General features: G+C 39.9%; 1 protein-coding gene across 10 annotated transcripts in view; it reads right to left on the minus strand.

Annotated features, from left to right (window-relative positions):
* FAT3 (FAT atypical cadherin 3) overlaps window positions 1-27,018 on the minus strand; it is a 407,022-nt gene that overhangs the window by 35,578 nt on the left and 344,426 nt on the right. For 9 of the 10 annotated variants that reach the window (XM_027750637.2, XM_027750635.2, XM_027750638.2 and 6 more), the window contains 7 exons: window positions 19,291-19,680; window positions 16,626-16,840; window positions 15,720-15,857; window positions 12,447-12,590; window positions 11,698-11,895; window positions 8,257-9,055; window positions 476-610 (listed from right to left, as the gene is read on the minus strand). In XM_027750637.2, the coding sequence (XP_027606438.1) occupies window positions 476-610; window positions 8,257-9,055; window positions 11,698-11,895; window positions 12,447-12,590; window positions 15,720-15,857; window positions 16,626-16,840; window positions 19,291-19,680 (2,019 nt within the window). Of the gene's footprint in view, window positions 1-475; window positions 611-8,256; window positions 9,056-11,697; window positions 11,896-12,446; window positions 12,591-15,719; window positions 15,858-16,625; window positions 16,841-19,290; window positions 19,681-27,018 lie in introns of those variants that run through there. The other variant, XR_005563057.1, reaches the window with a different exon arrangement.

Raw genomic sequence — 27,018 nt, forward strand, 5'->3', positions numbered from 1 at the left:
GCTCCACTTCACTGATTTTCCACCTGGCTCTTTATATCCCAGAGAACAACACAGCTGTAGAGAGCTAACAAGTGTCCTCAAACTTTTGTTTTGGGATGGTGTAGTGTTTTCATTAATAAAGACTTTTGGTAATAAAGAATTTTGGTAATCTAAATAGTAAGTAGAAGAGTTAATTATAGAGCTTTGCCCATGGCAGGAAAACATCTGGTATAACATTTTCTAGGAGAAATCCTGTTTTGTCAGCAGTCTGTTTTACTGATCTCAAACAAGTCAGTGGGAATTTCTGTCTACAAACAGCCCCACAGCTACAAAGACAAGTATTTACAGGGCTTATAAACAGATACACCAAGTGCCAGTGCTGAGATGGTTTAAGCAGTACATTTTCTGTTGACTTCAGTGGCACCTCTACCTACAAAATGACAATGGCAGCACTTAATTGTTCAAGAATATCCCCCTTTACAGCTGTGGCATGCACCTGAACATTCGCCAAGCTTTCCTGGTGGGCACTGGCAGATGAACGGTCTCCGATTAGCTTCATACCCCACACACTGCATGTCCCCTGGACACGGTTTCTCCAGACAGGGGTCGTTGGACCCTGGACAGAGTCCTCCTGCAATAAGTTAAAATACTGTCAGGGATACATAGTGTAAAGCATGATCTGCTGCAATACAGGAGTAAAGAAAGACAATTATTGATCTCACACTTCAGTATAAGCAAAAAAACAGCTTAATAATAATAACCACACACTTTCATAGTAGAGAGAAGTATTTTTGTAGAAGTACATAGCAAAACTGTAATAGTTCTTTTTCAAGATGCCCTAAACACCATGGGAACATATTATAAAAATGAACTCTTATAAGCAGTAACTGGTTTGTAATTGGTGGTGTACCTCTCGGGCCATCCATTTTCTCACAAACCTTCATGTACAAGGGCTTTATAGACATATGAGAAAAAAAAATGGCTTGAAGCTATGCACTCCTTTTGTCCCAGCACACCCAGGAGAAGCAAACTGAAGGAGGTAGAAATAGTCACAGCACCAAGCCTGCTATAGTTCAAGAAGCATTTGGAAAATGTTCTCAGGTATGACTCTTGGGGTGGTCCTGTGCAGGGCCAGGAGGTGGACTTTCGTGATCCTTGTCGATCCCTTCCAACTCAGGATATTCTATGATTCTAAGCCATGCTGGGCCAACAGTGTGACAGCTGGACTTTTCATCCTCATACTACACAGGACATGCTGCGAGCTTGGTCATACAGCACAGGCAAATTTGCCTCTTCCCTACGTTCCTCCTGACATTTCTGAGATCTCACATCCTATCCAGCTTGCCCAGCTTCAAAACCTTCATTTTTTTCTAATCTGAAGGGACAGAACAATGCTGAGTTTTAAATTTGCTTAAAATACTTGAGCGACACAATTACATGAAGGTTCTTCAAAACCACCTAAATGTTTTACATCTATCAAGCTGAACATGTCAAGGAATTACTCTGAAGCCTGTCAGTGTCAAAGGAACTTCTTGCATTTCATAGGGTTTGGGTAAAACTTGTACTTAACTTCTAAAAACATCTAGATAAATCTGTTTTAATTGCCCTAATCTTAAAAGATTTTCAGACACTGTCTACAATAATGCAAAATACAATACACCTCCTGCTGCTTACTGTATGGATTTCCAGGAATATGTGACTTCCATAAGCTAGCCTTTTCTTGGTTGTAGTAAGGTACTTGGTAGATGCACCGTCAGCTTCTTCATATGGGCATCTATCTATGTGTGGCTGCTATGAAAGTAGACTTCAAGCGCAGGAAAAAAGGCATTCCTGCCCTTGCTATTGTTGATTTGCAGCCACAGCCCAAACAGAGTGAAAGCAGTTGCTGGGAATGGACAGACTCCTCTTGTTTTGCTTATTAAGTTAATTTACTTAAGACATGCAGGTGATGAATTTAATGATAAAACACACCTTCCTACCCATCACTTTCTGAATATTGGTAGTCCTTGTATATTGCAGGATTCTTATCATATTAAAAAACTAGTTTATTTTTGAGCATATTATTTGATTTACAATTTATAAAGGAAGAAATCAACCTGTCATAGAGTACATCTCCAAAAATAATGAAAGAAAGAATCTTATTGCTCTCTGAGTTTTGTACAAGCCAAGCAGGGCTCACAGTAAGCACAGCTGAAATTACCTGACACTGTAAGTATTTTCTGGCAAAAGAAAAATTACTACTGTAGGTTTCAAAGTGGACATGGGCTGACTACAAATATGGCAATTACTGTAAATGTCTTCCTTGATGTACAGCACAGTCAATTTAATGTTTAACATCCTCCCCTCCTTTATCAAACATTTGTTTGAGAGGTCTACGCAGTAAACGATTTACAGTACTGCCTTTAGCACTGTTAGAAAATGATGCATGGCATTCTTTATTAATCACATTAGTAGGTAATGTGAACAGGAGTAACAGCTGCAATATACAGTTACACTTTGAGTCTTATAGAATCAAGAAACAATTGTCATTTAATATTTAATAGGGTTCTGCATCACTATATTCTATTTAAAAGTAAGGTCTGCAGAATTTAACAGAGAATATGATGGTTTTTATGTGGGTTTTTGTTTGTTTGTTTGTTTGTTTTTCCTTAGAATAAACCCCCATATTTCTTGGAATTCAATGGCAATTATTTCTGAAATTATAACAGGTTTTTAAATATTCTATAGGCCGCCTTGTATTTTCTCCTTGGTTGTTTCAGCTATTTTAACTCATTCTTATGTGACGAATTCACAACATTCTGGTGTACAGAGAGTATATCCCTTCTCTGAACAAACTTAGACATTTTGTGAGGCTGTAATTCAAGTAAGCCTCTGTGCAGCTGACAGACAAGCCATTTAAACAAAAGCCCCAGAACTCATCAGTGTGGAGCAGAAAGGGGTACTGAGATTTCCAAATGTGGCTCTGGAAATTTTCACATCCCCTAACCTATGACTTTATCTTTGACTTGAAGCAATAAAGCAGCAGCTTACTTTGTTATCCATCTCTGCTAGGTTTTTAGCTGATTCAAACTCTGATTTGTACTTCAGAGTCATCCTTCCACATTCAAAAATAGATGGAAAAGATCTAATGTACTTAGTGCAACTGTGGAGATGCACTAAAGAACTGCTTATCCTGAACGGCCAAGAATAGTTCTTCTGGTAAACTACAAGGAAATCAAATTTCTATTCATACTGCTGCAGCAGGATTTCATAGCTGTCACAAAATTTTTAAAATATTCAGACTTGGGAGAAGTGCTTTATGCCTGTCTGTATGATTATAAGTACATAAGCTACAAATTTGCATTATTGCATTGCCCCAGCTAACACGCATTTTCAGGCTGATTTCACAACTGTGTGGAGCAAAATTGTAAAATTGTTCAAGGCTACGTTGTCCACATCAAAGATTTACAGCCTGAGTTTAAACAAAATTATTCTAATGTTGCATTTCCACTCCAAAGAGCAGTCTATTTACCATCCAATAAGACATTCAAGAAACATAGGTTTGAACTGATCTTTTTTCTTCTAGGCAAGTCCAGACAATCCACAGCATTCTCTTGAAACTCACATTACTATTAATAAAACTGTTATCTACAAGGTATCACAGAAACACACGAGCTAGCATCAACCAGTGTGTGGCAGGAGAAGGTGGAACAGACCCACCTGATTTTGACAGATCAGCTTAATTCTCTAAATGAAGATAAAAGCATTTCAATCTTCTAACCAGTATACTGAGGAAGAAAACACTCTTCCATTGCAAAATGAGACGTATTTAATTCCTACTCTTTCAAAAACAGGAGAAAAAATAGGATTGTAAATATATTTTGAAAATTGAGTACTTCAATCATTTCAACTTACACCTTGTGATATTTTGTCGTTTTCTATCAGCCCATTCTCCTGAGTCTGTATGAGTATCAAAAGAGTCTGTTTCTCTCACTTGCAGAAGAAGGCTTGAAAGGAGGGAGACCATGAGGGCCAGAGTTGCAGGAAGCTTGCAAAACAAACTCCAAACTGCTATTTGAAGTAGTAATTACTTTAGTGGGGAGGGAACTCATGATCTGCAATCTACTTTTATTTTTAGGGCATGGTGACCAGGTGTTATAGGTAATGATTATTCTATACACATCAGCACAGACACTGCAAAATTGTTTCTGCACCAGCCAGCAATGGGGTTCATCTAGCTCAGGTAACCCTGGAAAACTGTGTCACACAGTACATCCCAGTAAAATAGAATGTCTCCGAGTTTTAGAAAAACGAGACATCTGACCTTTTCCATCCACTCCTTGATCACAGCTTCCCTTAGGACTCCTTAAGTGATAGACACCAATTCCCACTCGCCCTGATTCTACAATTGTGCCCCCACTTCACACTTCAATTCTCCCACATTTTATACGAGACTGTGCATTCTCAGCATGAGACTTAATGTCAGAGATGTTCACAGAGAGAAACATCTTTCCTTACACAAGTGCAACATTAAAAGGACTATGGCCAGATCAAATCTATCAAAGTTATCTGCAGTTCTTGGTTTCCCAAGCACAGACAGGACACCTTCTTCTTCACTCTTCCTTGCCAGGAGAATTCCAGGCTCATTAGTACATACATGTGTGCTTCCTGAAAATGGGAAAAGCAGTGTTGTACACATAAGAATTGGGTTCTTGATTTCCAGTCCTTCAGAGCACCCAGTACTCTTTAAGACAGTGTGTGCTCTGTGGAGCTGAGGGCAAAAACCACCTCTGAAAAACAGGTCCTATATTAATAGCAGATTCTCACAGTCTATGATTTTCTTTTGTCAGAGCATTCACAAAATGCTAGAAAGGGCTTCATAAAGTCTGAATTATCCTGCTTCATGAGAAAGTGGTCCAAGACTGCTACTCTCTTGATTAAATAATGTGGATGTGTCTGCACTTTTGTTGAACACTTCTGCGTCCGTTAGAAAAATTCTTTCAAACTATTAGGCCAGAACCTTATTAAACATTTGAAATGGAATTCATCTCATCTAACTTTAGGGCATGATTCATCTGACTGACTTTAGACATCTAGGGAGAGATGTATCACATCATTAAGAACACCTCATTCTTTCCAGTGTCTGCAAATGGGGCCTGGAGTGACCAGCATGGATGTAGATATATATCCACATTTGTCAAGATTATTTCAATCCAGCCTTCTCCTATAAAAATAATAATGTAACCTCATTTTTTTCAGATTATAATGCAGAACAACTCTACAGCAAAGCAGTCCCAACAAAACCTGCTTCTTCTCTGTATCTTTATCTCAACACAAAAGAATTACTTTACATCATGCAAAAAATATAGAATAGATTTTTGCTTCTGAAAACTGAGAATGCCATGCAAACTATTTTATATGAATATATTTATTCCCTTCCTCCTATCTTTATTTTCCCCCAGCAGTGACAGTTGTTTGCATATCTCACACCATGTGATGGGAGATTGGTAAGCATAGCCCTATGGTCACACCAAAACAAATCCTACTTTGTGACAATATTTTTCATACAAACACAAACAGATGAGGCAGAAATCTAAGGAGACAGTCTGTTATTGAAAAACTCTTTAGTTCAATTTTATTGATTTTAAAGGCAAAGATTGATGCACGTGAACTTTCGAACTTATCCTTCCAGAGCTGAGCTGATGAACTTCCAAAGTTCACCCACTGCCTGCTTTACAGTCTCTCTGCATTTTCACGTTAGATAACTCTGTTTGCTCACAAAGGTAATCTAGGTAAGTTATGCACAGCTGGCATGCATAAATTGTGCATATCTGTGACATCTGCCAGTGGGAAAAACACTCCAAGTATGATATATATTTCAGGAATGAGTGAATTAGTTCAAACTCAAGCTTTCTGGGTCATAATTGAATCATATCACTGGAAACATATGCAATACTTTAATGGCTTTGTCATAATTCAAACTGTTAATATTTACTGGATGTGAAACTATCTTAGTAACAAAGGAAGTATAATACTTCTGTTATACTGATAATATCTTGCTAATGCTGTCTTATTAAACAAGCCAAAATAAATTTTGCACTTTTTCCTGACTTGCTGCATTTATGTGCATGTACAAGATCGAAGAAGCATTTGCATTTTTATCACTCTTTAATCTTTAGCCTTCTAAAAGCAAAACTGTCCATACATTGTCTAACTAATATACCCTCAGAAGTGCATGTTACCTCCTATGTGAGAAAACACAGTGTGTGTCCGGGTACTTACCTAAATACCAAGATATTTTTTGTGGCTCCTATAATTAAAAAAGAAGAGGCTGAAGCATTACCTGATGAGGAGAAGGCCAAAGCATGAATTTTCACTTCCAACCAAGGTCTCTTATATCTGTGCAAGTAATATGCACCAAGATTTTCACCTCTTTGGCAGCTATACCTAAATCGGCACCTTTGACACTTTTTTACTACAGGCTGGATGACAGGCTGGATAGGCACAACCCCACCCCAAATCCTGTGGATCACCCCTGGGAAATCAGCACATAGTGCTTGAACAGGAGCAATGGGAACCCCATCCAGCTTCTCAGCTGGACCAAGACAAGCTGCCTGTTCTAACTGTTCCCATACAGCAGTCTTTAAGGCCATGATAAATGGTCCAGAGGCTGGGGACCACAGACGGTCGCAGAAGCGCACTGCCCTTCCAGCAGCCTGCCATCTATTTTGAGGATTGACTGGTACATGACAGAAAAATTTGGAAATTGCTGTCCCAGCTGAATTTCTGTGCTTCCATTGCAAACCCGCTGTGCAGGGAGAAAAAGGGAGAGTGTGCCTGGATCACAACTGTACTGCACTGCAAAGTTCCTTTTTTGGAGTTAAGCTAAGGGATTACGAGGCAGAGGGAATAATACATCATTATTAACTTTAATAAGTAGTGAAATGAAATTATAAACAGTGAAAATTTTGGCTGCCAGAAAACAAATTTCTGTCAGTGAGGACTATCACTGTCCCCAAGGAGATGAGGATTTGTGATTTCTTGATACAAAAATGAGACTAAGTTATGACTTAGAGAATATAAAAATATTTTGCAGACCGTGTTTCTGCACTGGCTCCTGGACTTGACTGGAGGATATTGCAGCACTGTCCCTTTTAAACCTGTGAAAATTCTTTATTTCAGAGCCTTTCATGTGTAACAAAATGCTGACTATTGTTGTACTAGATATGCCTATTTGAAACCTAAAGCACTATTACTTAAAAATTGACCAGATAGTCTGCTCTCGAATGTACCTCAGATACAGAGTTATGGTATTTTTTACAGAATTGAACTTCTATGGCATTATTATTCATGTGCCGCAGGAAAAAAATGATTTCTGGTTGAGTTTTATGCAATTTATGCCTATTTTCATCCCCACTGAGGTCAATGGTAAAACATGAAGCCCTGCTGACTGCTGCAGAAACAAAGGTTGGTTATTGAGGGACATGGCTGCTGAATTCTTGTCCTGCTCTGTGTGCATGTGTGCTTAAGATGAGGGAGACTTAGGATGTATTGATTTTACAGCAGCTTTTTTCTCTGCTCTTAAATGAAGCGGAATGAGGAGCAAATGGCCTGGCAAACAAAAGAAACAGAGCTAGTATTATAACTCCTAAGGTTTTAAAATCCAAGTCCAGAATCATATGGAAGACTGGCTCTTGAGTCTATTTGTCATATGCCCATGGAATCTCTGCCAAAAGTGGAGCAGTTTTAGGGTCAAGGCTGCTCCTTGACCCCTGCTGCAGCATTAAAGGTCAGGAATTGCTAATAAAATACTTCACTGATTATCATGCCTCTCTGCAAAAACAGGACTGCAAACAGTCTTTCCACCTGCCTGTCTTAGGTCAGGGGTGCTTTTCCTTGGAGGCTGCTGGTGCATCACTGCAGACCAGACTGCTCTGCTACGGTCAGACTCCAGGTTTATTCCAGTGGTGGCACTAACTGGGTGGGAAACCACATCCCTCCCTCTCCTCTCTCTCTCCCATTCCTTCCCCTCCCCTGGAAGCTGGTTGATGGCTCTGATTACGGAGCCTCCAGGAAAGCGGTCTTTGTCGTAAAAGGCCAAAGTTCATAAACTTCCATTTACATCAGTAAACACGAACAATTCTTCCTGAGCCTGAGAAATCAATTCCCACAACGCATCAGCCAGTCATGCTTTAGAGGACTGAATTGAAATGCCCCTTCTAATCTGTGTCAGAGGAATAAAATAGATCCTATCGCATAATATGCAAAGATGGAAGGGGAAAAGGGAGCAGTACTCACCATTGCACATGCAGCGCACATTCCTGTAAAAGCGGGGACACACAAAACTAATTCGTGCCGTGCTATAGGTCATCAGGGAATGTGAATCAATGGACAGACTTTGCTCACAGTGTTGTTCCTGACAATCCAGTCCAGAGCAATTCTTCTCCAAGATAGCAGAAATACGAATCACATTTTCCAAATGTCTCCTTGCATTGGTAAGCTTCTGAATCAAAAAGGCAGGCTTATAGAAACCACCACTGTGTATCTGAACTGCAAACAGCATGTCAAGCTGATTGCTGCCTGCCACTGGCTGAATACTGATGATGTGTAGGCTGTCTTGTTTTTGGGAGAGCACCGCGTTTCGCAAGGTACGCCTGAACCCATGCATGTGAAGACCCACGAAGTCTTCTGGGGAAACGTTCTCAAAACGAATGGTGACTGTATTCTGCAGCATTTCTTGTAGCAGTTGCTCCACGTGGACCACAACATCGATGGGTACCTGGAAACGGCCATCGCTGACAGAGACATTTAGGACATACTTGCCATTATCGAGCCCTCCAAGGGCAATGATCTTGCCATCATGGCTGTTGACCTTGAACAAACTTTTCTGTTCTGATTTTAGTGTATATGTGAGGACATCATACACATCCTGATCTGTGGCATGAATTTTCCCGATGACTCCCCCAGGAAAATCATCTTCCATGGTGACAATGAAAATCTCCAGTGGAATGGCAGTTGGTTTGTGAATGCTTTCTTCAATAACCCTCACCTGAACGTAGGTGTGGGAAACCTGCTGAGGCTTCCCAGAGTCCTTTGCCTAATGTAATTTAGAAAAAAATAAAAAAAATAAATCCAGAAATAAAACACACATAGAACACAGCCTACAACCACAACTTTTTTGTATGTATATTTTCGCAGCATCAGTAATTCTGAAGACTTCCCAAAAGAACTTCCCAAATGTATTTGCAAAATACATATGCAAAGAAATATCTCAGCCATTTCTAGCAGTGGAACTTAGAAACTCTTTAGGGAAGCAGAGATCTCTAAGTGGATTGCATAGAGAAATGTGTCAGTAGAATGTCTCATTACTCAAACTGAAATGTTCCCAGGATCCCATAGCTATCACTTGTCATCTTCACAGCGGAGAATATACCAGCAATGTGTTATATTCTGCACCAAATGGAGTTTGGGCTCACTTCTATCCTGGGAAGGGACTGAAGTCCAGTGAAATATCAGCTTCCTACATTGCTTGGTGTGCTCCAAAGCATTTCAGACCTTGCTTAACTTGTGTGGATGTGAGGGAGTTCAGAATTTTTCTACAGCACTCTGTACTACTTTACCTGAAGCAATCAAGAAACATGCTTGAAATAAATAAAATTTATCATCCTCCAAAAATGAAATAGGTGCTTGTGCTGCTGCTAACAATAAAATATGAGAGCAGCACTGCACTTGGAGAGATGACTGTATGACCCAGAGCACGTATAATAGCATGATTTGCACTTTTTTTTATAGAGAGCAAAAGAGCAAGTATGACAAAAAACCCAAGGCCATTTTGACCGAAACATGTGCAAACCCGAATCAGTGTCCTTTCCTACACTAAGAAAATTTTTTCATTGAAGTCAATATTAAGATATACTGCTCCACACATTTGCTTGCTCCAGAGAGGAACAGAAGGCTGAACTACCACTGGACAGAGATGTAGCACACGCCCAAAGATCTTTGTATTTGGACACAAGAAGGAAAATTTACAAGTTGACGAAAAAAATGGCAGGATGAGAACAGTAACATGGGCATTACTATGCATGGATTAATAACTCTAAGACACTCTAAAATTCATTCATCTTCACTCCTTAAAGAACTTGGTGGAGTATTTAAAAAAAGATTTTATATATATGTGTGCAAATACACACGTACATGCACAGAGCTTACATCCCATTCTACTTTCCATTTTAACATTACTTCTTAATAAACCTAACACAGAGAAGGAACCTGATGGTGGAGAGGAGAAAGCAGCACTCTGGCACATATGAATGGAAAAAAGCATTTCTAAGGTCTATACACAATAGGAAACTATAAAATATGTTTTCATTGCAGAAATCTCTAAAGAAAATAATACTGGGAGAAATTATGCCTCCAAAATCCAACAGTGTGGTTTTCTGAGCATACTGGTGCATCTCAGACATGGTGGTCTGTCTAATATTTCATTTATATGAAATCCTTGGATCTCTAAAGCTAGAGGATGCTGCTTAGATTTAACTCTCATGCTCGGTTTTGGCTGTATTAGAACTTTGGCTAGCAAATTACCCTGAAAGCAGGATATGCAACGGATGTAAGTGGCATTTAAGTCGTGAAATATAAAATACAAGTGGACACCGACTAGTTGTTCCTAGCAGAGGTAGCTGCGAAATCAAAATAGGAGGGGGGATGGTCTATCAGGATATAAATAGAAATGGGCACTGATTCTGTAAAACATCAATTAATTTATAAACATCTTGGAGATGAAAGCAGCGAGATGTTTATGGGTCTAAGATTAGGTTGGTATCGGTAACTAGAACAATTGTAACTTATGAGCGATGCTAAGCTCAACGAGCTATGGTAACACGGGCTTATATGCAACGGGTTTACAGTTTGTAGATAAGCTGAGTGGGCAGATAGGTATGTATTAGGAGACAGCTAGAATGACTATATCAACCCCAGCTAATTGTTATTTATAGTCGCAAAGTCCAAGTAGAAGAGAGAAGTAAGGGAAGAATGCACTTCAAATGCAGCTTATAGGACCATGACTCATTTCAATGAAAGGGTGTAGTTCATTGCCTAGACTTGCATATTTAATAAACCCTAATACATCTTCTCTGTCAGGCCTAAGAAATGTGGACAAATTACTTTTGGATTTACTAGTTTTGGTAATCAAAATTACCCTGGTTACAAAGCTTCTCAACAATTACTCTAAAGCTAAGTTTGAGCTGGACCTCTATTGAATGTCTTATTTTTGACATTTTTAAAGGCTAAGTTGACCTTGGAAATGTGATTTCATGAATTCTTGGAAGGCTTCCAAAAATTTATGATTAAAAGCAGAAGTGATTTTCCTTCCTAGAACAGTATTTTACTGTCACTTGTTCTGTGGTATATTTTTATGTATATAATGCATTTTTGCTTATTTTCCTTGCTTAGCTACAGAAAAAAATGATGAAAATCTTAAACCATAACGGTCGCTGCTCAGAAAATTCATTTCATGCCAAGGAAATTGGAAAGGTGGCTGGCTACCTATTTATATTTATATGAAATCAGGTTTTTGAACATCAAAGGAAATATACTGTATTGTGAATTTGTAAACTGGAATGTGTGGTATTTACTCATAGAATACAGTCAATTAAAACCAACCCATAAAGGTAATGTACAGGTTACCTACAACTATGAGGGTTTTTTTGTTTCTGTACAGATATAAAAATCAAGACATACCTGCACGCAGAGCACATATTCAGTTGAGACCATGTGTTTGAAGATGACTGCAGACCTTAAAACGCCATGAGGGTCCAGTGTAAACTCCTCTTCTTCATTGCCAGTGAGGATGGTGAAGGTAAAAGGGGGGCCATTGTGAAAAGAGTCTTTGTCTGTCACTACCAGCTGCAAAATGCTTGTGCCCACTGGTTTATTTTCCTTTACACATATACACAGCGTATAAAGAAAAGGATTAAAATGATACATATCTCAATTATAAAATACCACATTTTGCTATCGAGAATATTCAACTGAATGCTCTTTGGACAAGATGGTGTTTCACAACCTGTGCTTATTTGACACTGCTTATGCCCCACGGACCAGTAGCAGAAATTAAGGTACCCATCACATCTCCAGGGACTGCTGAGCTCTGCCTGATACTGTGTCTGATCAGGTCTGACTAACAGTTAAGGCTCAAACCCTGAACAAGGTGTAAAGAAAGGTGAATTTATTCCAGAGCAGACATTTTGAGGATAGGGTACTTGGTGCAACAGGGATGAATGATAAAATGTGTGACAGATGCTGTGGTTAAGGAGCCTCAGAAAACAGAAACTTACCAAAGATTTTAAAAAAAATTGTTTATCATTTCTTTTAGTTAAGATCACTTGATACATCTTTTGCAGATAGATCATCAAAAGCTACTTAACTGAAACCAAATGCTCCTGCACTTTAAAAGTCAGAGGAGTTTCTGATGTTCAGGATAAACTTACTTGAATTACAGCTGTGTAGTTAGCTGGAGTAAATACAGGGCTGTTATCGTTCACATCAGAAATGTCCACATTGACCGTCACAGATGAAGACAAAGGAGGGGTGCCGCTGTCTCTTGCTTGGATAACTAATGAATAACCAGATATCTGCAAAAAGGTGAAAACATTAAATCATTGTGAAAGCGGTCCTAAATTTCAACCCAGTTTCTTTACATCCAATGCACCACCTTCCATATTCAGAGGAAAGCTGTTTGGCCTCATTACCTTCCTGCCCGTAGCATAACATTATCCTGTTTATTGCCACACTGTGTCTCAACTTCTGTTTTATAAGGCTATCAATAAACATAACAGCTTCATTGTATTAAAATAACTGTATCAGATAATACATTCCTGAAAAAAAGGGGCAGACAGAAAATAAACAACAGATAATATCTGAACTCAGTTATTAGTATTGTGGCTTACACTTTCATCTCTCCTAGGTGTCAGCTGGGATATATGACCTGATTCTATTTATCTTATGGTTGGTTTCCAGGATATTATATAAATTGCTTATTAGAGCCAGCATCAGTTTGACACACATTGTTTCTAACATGGAGATGGAGAGCCAAGAAAAAGTTCACGGGCAGTTGGCTTAAACACTCGGAAACATTTGGGAGTACTAGGGACAACAGTCTCTGCAGCAACAGAATATTATCCACCATTTAGAAGATAAGGGGGCTTGAGCCTTCTTGTTTGCAACATACAGAAACTACTCAGCATAGTGTGGGCAGTTCAGCGCATCATCCATGGGCCCTCTACACACATACGTGCCCATGTGTGAGGTGTGAGCATATGTGACAACTTGCAAAAGCTCTGTCTATGCACAGTTTATGGATGACAGTTGGATTTTCTGAACTGCATCCTTATGTTGGCCTCCTTAGGTCTTACAACTGCTTTTTACTGTATATTGCTCCCTGCTCCCCAGGGAAAGCTGCTGACACATCTGCCCCTGAATCCTTCTACAGGAGAGTGAGCAAAGGGCAAAATGTGCCAGATACAACACTCTGCTCCACCCTCTCAGTGCAGAGCTGGAAAGGGAAAAAACGTGGCCCTGCAGAGGAGAACAAGATAATGTCAATGGGGCTTTTTCTGGAGGGGGCAGGGGGAAGAAAATCCAAATCCATTAAAAAAAAATAAAATTCCTGGTAGTAGGGAGGAGTATAGACTAAGCACACAAAATAAGGGGGCTCGTCTGGGATGTGGGACCAACATAAAGAAAAAGGGCATATGTTTTTTAGGGGGTTGTATGGAAGAGAAAGACTGCAATTTGGTGAGGGCAGAGTGACACAGGTGAGAGGAGGAATCCTGAACTAAGGAAAGTCAAGAAACTTGAGACAGAGAATTAGTATTTTTTTTTTAACTGTGATTTCTACCACTAGCTAAAGCCAAGACTGACAGTTTCGTAAGCTCTTTCCCATTTTTTTGCTCTGTTTGCTTTCATTTCAATGTATACCAGGAAGGTAGATGGCAAAAGTCATGGTCTCTATGTGATTACAGCTCTGGAAATGAGTTTCCTTAAACCACTAAAATCTGGGAGTCAGCACTGCCTTTGGGAATCTACAGCAGATGGGGCATCATGTATCATTCTCCCTGAAGGGGTCAGAAACACCTGTGTCTAGGAAATGTGCCAAGGAAGCAGAGAAAAAGACAGTATCACAGCTTATTTTAAGAGTGAAACTTTGGAAAATACAGATCTAACAGAGATGGCATCAAACTTGCTGATGCTGGTGAAGGGAAATGTGTGTATCTAAATGCAGCTGTATGTGAGTGCGCTTCAGAAACTAAAAAAAGTCATGTTAAGAAATTAAACCTGTGCTTTTATTACAGCCCATTTTTAACAGACACAGCCATTGTTACTTCCCTGTCCTCGACAGTCTCTGATAAAGTCATTCTGCAACCAAATACTGACAATTTAATACTGCCTTTGTGATAATACAGAAAGAATATCTGCCACTATTCTGAGCAGTAGCTCTGCTTCCAGTAAAGAGCTTTTCCAGCTGAGCCCTTATTCTGAGTGTAGCAATCTGCTTCCCCAGCTTCATGGATGCATTGCTGGGAGGCAGGAAGCATTTCTGAAGCCATTTAGCACTCTCCTGCCCAGCTAGTAGCACAGGCAACTGCATTTGTTTGTTTTTTTTTTTTTTTTTTCCAAAAGCTGCTAATTGCTAGCTATGGCAAAATGGTGATAAATAATCCTGAATGAATAATGGAGTGAGCAAACAAAGCAGCAGAATCTGTTAATGAAGCACTCTTTCACTTTTGGTACAGCCTGGCCACTTCAAAGCATCCCCTCCCCAATGACATGTTTTGCAGAGCACTAATTAAAGGCTGGGTCTCAGTTCAGTGCCACAATCTGGAGAATGCTGTAATCTCTCTGTTTCACACACAGCTACATGTGTGTGCTTGCACGTGCAGGAGAGGGAAGGCAGCAACAGCTGCCAGTGGCACGACAGGAGAAATCCAGTGTTGCCTTTTTCCCTCCTGATCTGACCTCAGCTGCTCTGTTGGTGCAGGATGGGAAGGGTAGCAGAACAGTATGGGTTTCCCTTTCCCCATCCACGACGTGGGGGAGCCCAGCTCTAGTTCCTTCTCCGTCTGAAGAACCATTTCCGACGTCTTGTGGGACGGGGAAGGGGGACTCCAGCGACAGGGTTTTTCAGGCCCCGAGCCTGGAGGGGAGAGGTGCCCTCCCCTCCCCCCAGCACCCACGTGGCCCCATGGCAGGCACAGAGACAGCACACCGGGCGTGGAGAGGAGGCAAGAGAGAGTTTATTGTTGGGAAGGGGTTTATAAGGCTTTTAGGAGGGTCAAAGGGGAACCAATCACAAGAACCAATCACAAGTTCAGGGTCACACAAAAGAAACCATCAGGTAAAGGGTCAACAGCCAATAGGAAGGGGTTAAACAAAGGACCAATGGGACGCCTCAGGACACCTTTCCCAGGACACTCCTGCATGGGAGATAACAGTTGCTGTGGGGACCACAAAGAGCCATTTTAAGACATGTTTAAACAAGTTTCTCATCAGGTATAGTGCTACAGAACAGTTGGCTTGTAGATAGGGTTAGGGGCAGGGCTGGCATGGAAAGAAGTGGGAAAACATTAGAAAGACCTGTTGGAATATCTTAGACTGATTGCTGCAGAGTATAAAAGAAACTCCTTCAACTCAAGCTAGCAGACAAGCAAAGATTAATGCACATCTGTAAGTCATTGCAATTTAAGAAGTTCCACATGCCTTACCCTTTCTCTATCCAGTTTCTTTTTAACCTTCACGAGTCCCAAAACAGGATCAACGGAAAATTCATTGTCTTGATCCCCATTCACTATGGAAAAATGAATCTGGCCATTGGGAGGACTGTCCAGATCTTCTGCTATCAACTTTTTTTGAGAGAAGAGTAAAAATTAGCAAAAGAGATATTAAGTGATCTGTATGATACATTAATTGCTCAACACTCCAAAAAGTTAGACTTCATATTCCATCAGATTAGTTACACCTGAACTGTACACCTCTACAGCAACAAGCATGAACCTAATCAGTTTTTGACAGGAAGCTCTCCTTGGACCTTCTCAAAATTCTAGCCCTAAGAAACACAGAATATTTTAATCTTACTATTCCACATAACACTTTCTCTCTGAATCTACAAGTTGCAAGGTGAGAGTATTGGGAGCTTTGGGTATGACACACTGCATGCCAGACTACACAGATACTGGTGTAGTGAAAGGTGTCCCTATTCATAGCACGGGGGTTGGAACTAGATGGATCTTTAAGGTCCCTTCCAACCCTGGCCATTCTATCATTCTACGATTCTGCTTTCTGAAAAGCTGAATTCTGCCTTTCCATTAAAACCCATTTGTTTCTACCTGACTCATGAAATGTAATACCTTGAATATGCCTTGGATATGCCATTGCTCTTTGACAGCATATAGGGGTTAAAAAGAAATAGTCAGTACTACTACTACTACTGTCTTTTGGGGAGAAACTTACAGCAGCCTGGAAAGCAGTAGTAAATGCAGAGTATTGGCTAGGGAACAGTTTGGGGGATTCAGGATATGGTAATTATCATTATTAACCAGTGTAGCAGTATTTTAAGGGTCATGTGGCAGAGGGCTTCACCCCACCTAAACGCCTCCCACGGCCTCACTCACCATTATCACTGAGTCCCCGACAGCTGCGTCCTCGCTGATGACTGCACTGTAGACCTCCTGGCTGAATTTTGGAGCATTGTCATTGACATCTGTCACATTTACATTTACAGTTGTAACGGCGCTCAGGGCTGGCGTACCTCCATCTTTTGCTTCCACTACTAAGTAGAAATCCTTACACGATTCAAAATCCAAAGCTTCAAAAATGGAAATCACTCCTTTGAAGCAAAGGAGGGAAAGTCAACAGCCAGCAAAAAACAAATAATGCCATGGGATAAAGCATTTGACTGTAGTAAAGAGTACAGCATGTTATTTATCACCATGGCACACATACAGCACTAACTGTAAGACTGCCCAATCCAATAAAAATGTTTTTTCATGTTTCTACTGCTGTCATTTGATTAAAGAATGATGCCAATTGCATTTGGGTTGCCTCTGCAGAAAGGACCTTTGCAAGGCATGAAGCAATGAATGGTTCCTCATGAAAATAACTTTCATTATCTGAGTATCATAGATGAAGTAGTGGGGGCCATATCCATCCATTTACCATCTCATGCACAGAGCTTTTGGGAGAACTGGATGTCGACTCTGGAAATTAGCCCTGACAAGTCAACAGAAATTCACTCCCATGCAATTAACTTCTCACGAATTACACACAAATGAATGGGATATGAATACCTTTGAGAAATCAGTTGTCTATCAATTATGTGATTAAACAGAGACTTCCCCACTCAACTAGGTTTATAAATTTTGGGTTACTTCACCACGCGATCAAAATTAAGATTCTCTGTAACTTGATTCACTCCATGCACCCTGACCCCCCCTAGGATAGAAGCGATTTCTATGCGAGCTCTCCACTTGTTTCCCATAACCTTAACAAGAAGGTGGAGTGGGTTGTGCACAGATTACTACTGATGCCTTGAAGGAGGCAATACCAGGCACTGCAGGAAAGACTTAAAAGCAAATCCTGAACCTTGGCAAGCCAAATCCTTTTCAATATAGACCCACCAGAAGCAGGGATGTGTGGAGCTTAAAGGTCATTTAGTCCAGCTGCTGCCCAATACAGGTCAGCTCAACCTGATGATTCTTGAATGAACTCATCTCTAATACTCTTATAAACCTCCAGCAACATCAGTTTCCTAACCTTTTTACAAAATGTATTTCAGTACTTAACAATCATTACAATTAGGAATTTCTTCCTATCGTTTAATAAAAATAATCCAAATGCAATTTAAGCCCATTCACAACTCCTTTTCTCGTGACTGGGCATGGAGAATAGTTTATTCCCCTCCCCTCTATAGGTGCTTTTTACAGGCCTGAATACTAACAGCATGTCTTCTCTTCTCTAGCTTAAACAGCCTCAAATCCTTCAGTCTTTCCTCATAAGTCACATTTTACAGACCTCAGATCATTCCTCTTAATCTTGTCTGGGCTCTCTCCAAATGAATTCTACCTTTCAGCATGACTTGCTGAGAGCAGGAGCCCTGAAGAGAAGCTTCCGAGTGGTTAGCAGAGAGTTCCCACTGATAAATGGTGTGAAGGACATTATTTTTCAAGCTCTGATCGGGCATGCTACATCACCACCTGGCTGTCTAGAAACTGAGCTCCTTCCTCTAAATGGATAATAACAGAGCTGTCAGATATTAATGAATACTATATAGTTCTAGTTTTGGGTTTTTTTCCCCCCGTGTGATTAAGGTTCATTATGGGGTTTTATTGATTTATTTCCTTGGCTTCATTATCAACTGTGAAGTTAAGTATCTCTGTCTAGGCGTATTTATATTTAAATTTTGTTAGTACTAATCAACAGTATGCAGATGACAGACAACACACAGTTATGTTAAGTCCCTTCCATGTAAGGCAGTGGTGTCTGCAGAGTGGAGAATGATTTTTGCACACAATTATATAAATGACACAATGTATCATTTTGAGATTTTCCAGGTTACTGGTTATTACAGCTGCATTCAAGTGTTGCCTTCAGCTTTCAAAATCACGATTGTATTGCTTGATCCATAGTTGATGGACTAAAACCTTAATAAGGATAAAGAATATACCCCACTAAGGAAATTCCAAGAAAATAACCCATTTGCACCAAATATGATAGTTTTTCTTGGTATTTTGTAAAGAGAAGCAGCAGTATATTTTTAAAATTTGTGATGTATAACCAAAAAGACCACAGCCCAAATCAGCACTGAAGTCAACTGTCAGAAAAGACAAGTCAGAGCAACCTAAGTCAGGGAAGTTGCATACACTTACATAAACAGTAATCTCATGTTAGGACTGACACCTATTTCGTACTGGTAGCCCTGTTTGATGCTTTCTAAGGCGCAGACAGTTGAGGCTGTACTCAGCTGGTAAGCAAGTAAACATTGCAAGTGTTCTGAACGCTAAGGGTTGCACAGTTTGGCTAATGGGCTGTCACATCTACATTGGCTTCAACAGACACTAACGGAGAAAAGTATTCTCCACTTGAGCTGGGGCAGCTAAGCATGACTGTAACTGACATCAACCTTCAACCTAAAATTGGTTTTAACTGTGTAGCTAATTCCACATTAACAAGTTGTGAGCCTCTGGTCTTGGAAAACTTTTGGTCCAAGAGCCTTCCGAAAGCATTCACCTTTTTCTGATGCTTTCAATTAGCATTCCAAGTAAGAGCCACTTTACAAACCTGTTTTTGAGTTAATTCTGAACTTCCCTTTCTCATTCCCGGATCTGATGAGATAGGCAATCTCAGCATTAGTACCAATGTCTTGGCTTGTAGCAAAAACAGACAGGACCTCAGTGCCAGGTGAGGTGTCTTCAGGTACTGTAACAAGATAATCTCTTCTTTCAAACACAGGGGGGTTGTCATTAATGTCTAGCACTGTAATGGTCACAGTGGCAAATGAGGACAAAGTCAGCACAATGCTCTGATCTGAGGCCTTTACAGTGATGTTATAGGAAGACTGAAGCTCTCTATCAAGAGGATGCTCCAAAATAATGATTCCTGATGACTGGTCAACTGAGAAGTAACCATCTGCAGAGTCTGCCAGGGAATAGCTGACCTTTCTGTTCACGCCTGAAAGAGAAGTAAAAGAGAAAATGATACAGTGAAATAAAGAAAACAAAAACCTCTTCCCATCTAATGGAAACCTAAAGCAAAATTCGCTTATCTGACTGACCATTTCCAATGGGGGTGGAGCACATGAAAGTAGGAGTGCCTGTGAGTACCATATTGCTGAAAGTTTGGGAGATCAATACATGTTCTTCTCTCATGAAAAATTCCCATAGAGAAGTTAAGTTCCTTCCCTCATCACGATACTTTCTAAAAAAGATCACTTTGCAGAACTGCTGTTATGAAACTTGAAAGCAGAATCCAGATATGGTCCTTGCTCAGAAGAGCTTACAATTGAATTAGATGAGACAGGCAGAGTGCTGAAATTGGAAATGTCTCAGAGAACATCTTGAAGGAACAGAAATGTACATAAGGGAAAAATAAACCCATAAAAATACATGAGGTGGCACAGAATATATTTGCTACCAGTGCTGCCTTGATTCCACTGTTGAGCAGCAAAATATTATCGTGAGATGATACCTGTTAGACAAAAGTTGCATCCAAAAACTCCTGCCAGGATATGAACATTTTAGTAAGAAAAATCCCTCAGTCCCCCAACTTGAGAGCAAAAATTGAGTTGTTGATATGAAATATATCCTATGTTTTTAAAATCCTGCCTGTATTTCCCAACACATAGCACCTATCCACCCAGCTGCTGAATATGCAGATCTATGCTAAGGTTGTTGTCAGTAATAAGGCCTGAGGGGATGGTACTGACTTGCTTTCTGCACTACAGTGGGATAGCCATTTCAAATCTAATTAAAAGTGAACACAGATATAAGCTAATTCAAGTCCCTCGATGCTAGTTGATTTTGTGATTTGGTCCTGGGTGCTTCAGTAATAGATTATAACTAAAACACAAAGATCCACTAAAATGGAGAGTCTCTGTTTTTAACATCTCTCACTTGAGCATTTGCTGCTGTTTTTGTTGCAGAACAGACTTTACAAGTCTGACATTAATCAGATGAACAAGAGCTACCAATCCCTTCTAGGCATATTTTGTTAATTTAAAATTTGTGACAGTATTATTCTGCTTTCCAGCAGCAAAGCGCTGTAGAAATGTCTGATCAAAAGCAGCACAAATCACACTTGTTTTCTGCTTGACATAGCAGGAGTCGACCATCCACACAAGGGGGAGCTGGGAGACTCTTTCTTCAATCACACGCACATAAAAGCTAGAACAACTACGAAGTCCCAGAACCTACTTGAAGGGCATTAGGAATTACTATTTGGTCTCTTCAGAGAATAAAGTTTTTTTTGCAGTACTTGAGACACCAGAGTATATTTCAAATGTTCAAATGTCTTTAAAATAAGAAACAAATTAAATTGCAATATTGCAACAAAACAGATTCTTACTTTTTTTTTTTTCCAATCACTATAGAACACCTCTATTCACCATGGCATCTCAAATGTGAAAAATAAAAAGTCCCTCCTTCAGCAAAACAGCAAGGCTGACAAGGAGGTGACTCCTGTCCTACAGATGAGGAACTGAGCTCAGCCCACGAACTTGTTGGAAATTCCTTCATGTGCTGAAATGCCTAGGCTCTGAATGCCCTACAGCTGCTGGAGAGCATGCTTACCTCTTCCCTTAGCCTCTTGATGCATGCATCCAAATACTCTGTCAGCTGAAATAACCAAACTGACAAACATGCAAAAAGAGTAAAACCCTCTGGGAAGAGGAAGGTTTTCAGGGTCTGAATGGATGGAGGTATGTCTACATTTTGAGCTGGGGATGATCTCTTTCTGCTAGAAATCCTCCGTGAACTTCCACTTACAAAAAGGGACAGACCTGACTAGAGCAATTAATTACAGCCTTGGGGATGATGAAAAATGGGATTTTTTTTCCCCCCTGATTCAGAGCATGCAGTTGAACATCCAAACTACACATGAGATTTACATGTAAAATTAGTAAAATTAGTATTATTTAGTATTCTGTTCCAGCCAGTCTTGGTATCTGCCAGTTTCTACATACTCTTAAACACTTCTCTGAAGCAGGGGCCTTAACATGCATCTTTTACACATATATGTCTGTGACTGCAGGAGAGGCTTAGTCTGATTTGCATTTTTCTCTAGCACAAATCCCCTATTTGATACTCACTACAGCATACCTGGGCACAAGAAAGAAGACAGGAGATTAGGTCAGAAGACCTGAGTTGGAACAAGGATACCAACCCTTGGTGGCTTTTGGCCTGAATGCTGAAAGAAGAAAAAAACATGGAGAAATACAGAGGTAGATACTGTCTGTCTGCTGACCTTCTCACAGTGTTTTGTAGGGTGGAATTTAATACTTGCTTCTTAGGAGAAAAATTAATTCAGTGAAAAAGCTGTGGCAGGAATAGCACTTTGAAGAAAGTGTTGTGTTATATCAATAGCTGTTTCCACTCAGCCTCCTGACCCAATGCTGGAAAAAAGAATAGGCATGAGGCAAAGGTAAAATAGGAAATTATTTCTACTGAAATTCAAAATGCTTTAGTCCAGAGGCTACCCTCTGCTGAGAGAGAAGCGTCCACCAGTATGTGTCAATGACATTCCTGCCCTAGAGACAATGGTAGATTCTACTGTGACTATAAAGGAGATGATTTCTGTGAGAAGGAAACAACTGCTTCAACACCATGGTTCCTGCACTGGTAAAGAGAACAATCCTCCCACACTGCTTGCCCACAGCTGTTGGGGGATTAATGTTTGCAAACTGTGTTGTGTCAGCTCACTTACTCACTTAAACTTCTCAGATTTCTAAGGTGTCAATCATGAACATGGAAAGCCTTTGCGGGAATAACTATTACCATAAGAGGATTGCAGTACATTTTTTTTTTAAATAAAGGAATAAGCAAGCATATTTTCTATTTAGATTTGTAATAGCATATGATAGAATATTGCCCTTTGCCAAAGCTTGTAAAACATACAGCCATCTAGTACTTCAAATGCCACCCTTCAAATAGTTTTTTTTTCTTGGTTTCTTCTGTACTAAAACAAAGGGGCATGCACATCATGCTAACTTCTATGTCATTACTACGTTAAAGAGCATCAGGAATATAAAATAACTTCTATTCATAATTCAGGACTATCAATATCCTCCTTGCCTAAAGCATGGAATCACAGAATCATTCAGATTAGAAAGGACCTTTGAGATGATTGAGACCTACCGTTGACCCAACATTACCAAGCCCATCACTAAACCATGTCCGTAAGTGCCATGTCTACATGTCTTTCTCTTAAATACTTCCAGAGATGGTGACTCAACCACTTCCCTGTGCAGCCTGTTCCAAGGCTTGACAACCCTTTCTGTACAGAATTTTTTTCTACTCTTCAATCTAAATCTCCCCTGGTATAATTTGGCTCTATTTCCTCTTGTCCTACTGCTTGTTACTCAGGAGAAGAGACCAACCCCCAACTCACTACAAACTCCTCTCCTCTTAAGTAGCTGTAGAGAGTGAGAAGGTCCCCTCTGAGCCTTTTCTCCCCAGCTCCCTCAGCTACTCCTCATAAAACTTGTGCTCCACACCCTTCCTCAGATCCGTTGCCCTTTTCTGACACATTCCACCACCTCGATGTCTTTCTTGTAGTGAGGGGCCCAAAACTGAACACAGGATTTGAGGTGCAGTTCAACTGAAAACTGTGGAGTTATTACACAGTTTGATTTATTTATCAACCAGCAGTGGTTTGTAAACATGGTATCTGATTATTGTGCTTCCTCCACCCCTGTCTTTCATGGTGTGATGATTAACACTGGTGTGTACCTCCAGTCTTTCCTGAGTACCCAAATATTAACTACAAAGCCAATTATTGGAAAATAAAAGTCCACAACTAAATTAACAGCAAACAAGACAAAAGAGGAATTCTAAACCAGGTTTTATAGTACTCTACTCCATCATTTTGAGATGAAAGAGAAAAATCTTGCCAGAAGTACCTTGCTGAACTGTGGAAGAATATATAGCCCCATAGGGAAAGTATTTCAAGTGATTTTTACAACTTAACCAGAAAACCTGGCTGAGTTCAATAACACTGCTACTGAGATAGGCTTTCACTGCTTTGTTCCTTTTCTTTGAGGAAACAATGGCCTTAACCCCAAAGGCCTTTACTCACACCAGTGCTCCAACAGACTCGTGGTACCATGGGATGAAGGCAGAGCCACAGAGGGCAGAGATGAAGATAACCAACCCCTTACTGAAGGGAAATACTGGACAGAAATGGGAGTCATAAACTGTTAGTGGTATGATACCATCCATGGTTATCTAAAACCCTGCTTTCCATTTCAGCTGGGTCAGGTGTTGTGTTTTTTGGTGGGAAGTTGAGATTTGGATAGCTGGCTCACCCTCCCTGTCTTTTCTATAAGACATTTACATATCCCTGGGTACTGGTTTACATCACTTGACATGAATACTCGTTTCCATCAGTGCTCCTGAGTGATTCACTTCCTCGTGCTGATCAGGCCTTATTTTGATGATTTTTCTGAAGTGGGGAAGGCCATTTTGGATACACCTGATTTAGGGCTACACATTGCAGCTGACAACTTAGGGAAACATAGCCTGAGGCAGTGGAATGCACATGTAAAGAGAGAGATATAAAAGACATATATACACGTATGTAAGTATGCACACAATCATTAAGATTGGAAAAGACTTTTAAGATCATTGCGTCAAACTGTTAACTCAACCCCACTGTGTTCACCACTAAACCATTTCCCCAAGTGGCACATCCATACACCTTCTGGACAATTCCAGGGGTGGTGATTCCACCCTGGACAGCCTATTCCAATGCCTAACCAACCTTCGCGTGAAGAGATTTTTCCTAATATCCCATGTAAACATTGCCTAGCACAACTTGAGGCCATTTCCGCTTGTCCTCTCACTTGTTTATCTGAGAGACGAGACCAACTGCTACCTCGCTACAGGCTTCTTTTAGGGAGCTGTTGAAAGCAAGAAGGCCCCCTCCGAGTCTCCTTTTCTCCAGGATAAACAACCCCAGCTCCCTCAACCACTCCTCCTAGGACTTGTATTCAAATAGTTTGTATTTTATATATATATATAGACTATTTATATACATATATACAGACTATATATATAGATATATGTGCTCAAATGTGTCTGTATATACATACATAGGTATCTATACAAACATGCACACACACACACATATGTTTCAGTGACTCAATTTAAATACAGGGTTTATTCAGTCCACATAATCCAAGATGTACAATTCTCCTAGTCTAGTTCTTTGTCTCCATGTTGTTAATAATATCTTGGAAATGTTAAAACTTAAGGAAGTTACTAGATCATAAAGCAAGTAGGAATCTTGTGAGGTCATCTAATTTATCCCTGCAGAAAGAAAAGATGGATGCAATTTATCCCCAAACACAGGCCTATCCTTTGATCACGAACTTGCATAACCTCCTTGGGTAACACTTTTCAGTGCCTCACTTTTCTTACAACTAAAAATATTGCTCTGACTTTTTGCTGAGATTCAATAAAATTAATAAAAGGGAGAAAAAAGAAAAGAACAAGGGTCAACTTCCTTCCTTCCTCAGAGCTACTTCTGATAGCTGAAGACTGTTATACTGTGCCATCTCAGCGCTCTTTTCCCTGGTAGACCCTCTCAAGCATTTTAGTATTTCCTGACTTTTTTTTTTCAGACTTGTGATCTTTCTTATAAATCTCCAGGTAGCCCACATCTTCCTGGAAAGGCTATACCCCACACAACACAGCCATTCAGGTGAGGATTTGCCAACACCAGATAAACAGAAATAACTACTTTTGTTTTCCAGCATTACTCTTGTTTACCAATCTCACTAAAGCATTTGCCTTTTCACACCAGTATGAAAGTGAAAACATACACTCAAGCCTATGATTCACAGTAATAGAGGTGCCTTTTGCAGTTCTGTTGCCCAGTCAGTCAGACAATATTGGTGCACTTGGTTATTCTTGCCTAAACACAGGATGTCACATTTATCTTGATGACTTACACTGTGTTTTTCCACACCACTTTTTCAACAGCTAAATCCCACAGTTATGACTTTGGCATTATCCAGGGTACTTACAGCACCATTCTGCTTTTTGACATTTAGCAATACAGGCCTTATGCCTACTTATCCATTCAGGAATGAAAATAAGAGTAGTGTTGCACCCAGTACCTTTCTTAACTTATCCCTCCAGTGTAACAGTTATTACAAACTCATCTGGCAACACTTTGGTGTAGCCTATGTTTCTCTAGCTTGCTTATAAAAATATCATGCAGTATGACATCAAAAAACTTGCTAAACCTAATCCATAACACTCATATTTATTTCTATATGGCCTCTTCACATGTTGCAGAAGGAAATGAGATTGGTTTGATGACTCCTGCTTGCTGAACACAGACGAGCTCTAAAAGTCATCTTGATACACGTTCATTATTTTAATGCAAGCTGGGTGACTGCGTTCCCCTGACTACCTACCCGCAGCTTTAGAAATCTGGCCCTCTGACAGATTCAACAGGGTCATACAGACTGACAACTTAAAGGATTAGGTCTCATGAGTGCCGAGGCATGGAAAGCAAAATCAACAATATGAAAGAAGGCTTGTTTAGGCAGAAACCTAAGTTTTCTATCAGAATCTCCAAACACCATGTTTATTTACCTCCTAACACTAGGTAAGTCTAAACTCCACAGAGCTATTATTTTTTATTTGGCAATTTTTCAGGGGGCCAGTGTGCTGTATCTCTGCATTCCTATTAGTGCTTCTGCTTTTATTAAGAAGGCAAAAGCTAGGTTTTCTCCTAAACAACTCACTGGCTGACCCTGGACCTGCAGGTGTCCTCAGGACTGGCCAGTCAACTGGGGAATGTGGGGCATTGCCCCTCCACTGTCCTTATGGGAGACTGGACAGAAGTCCCTGGTAAGGACACCTTTCCAGGAAGGAGAAGTGCATGGGTACATCATCATGGACTATTACTTTTCATGGAGTAAGCTGTGACAGAGCCCAGAACCAAATCGCTCGCCAGGCTACAGAGCAATGTTCATTTTCTTTTCTTTTCTTTTCTTTTCTTTTCTTTTCTTTTCTTTTCTTTTCTTTTCTTTTCTTTTCTTTTCTTTTCTTTTCTTTTCTTTTCTTTTCTTTTCTTTTTCTTTTCTTTTCTTTTCTTTTCTTTTCTTTTCTTTTCTTTTCTTTTCTTTTCTTTTCTTTTCTTTTCTTTTCTTTTCTTTTCTTTTCTTTTCTTTTCCTTTCCTTTCTTTTCTTTTCTTTTCTTTTCTTTTCTTTTCTTTTCTTTTCTTTTCTTTTCTTTTCTTTTCTTTTCTTTTCTTTTCTTTTCTTTTCTTTTCTTTCTCTT

Source organism: Pipra filicauda, unplaced genomic scaffold (genome assembly GCF_003945595.2).
Source record: "Pipra filicauda isolate LSUMZ 115617 unplaced genomic scaffold, ASM394559v2 scaffold184_size3518187_pilon, whole genome shotgun sequence".
Taxonomy (NCBI): domain Eukaryota; kingdom Metazoa; phylum Chordata; class Aves; order Passeriformes; family Pipridae; genus Pipra; species Pipra filicauda.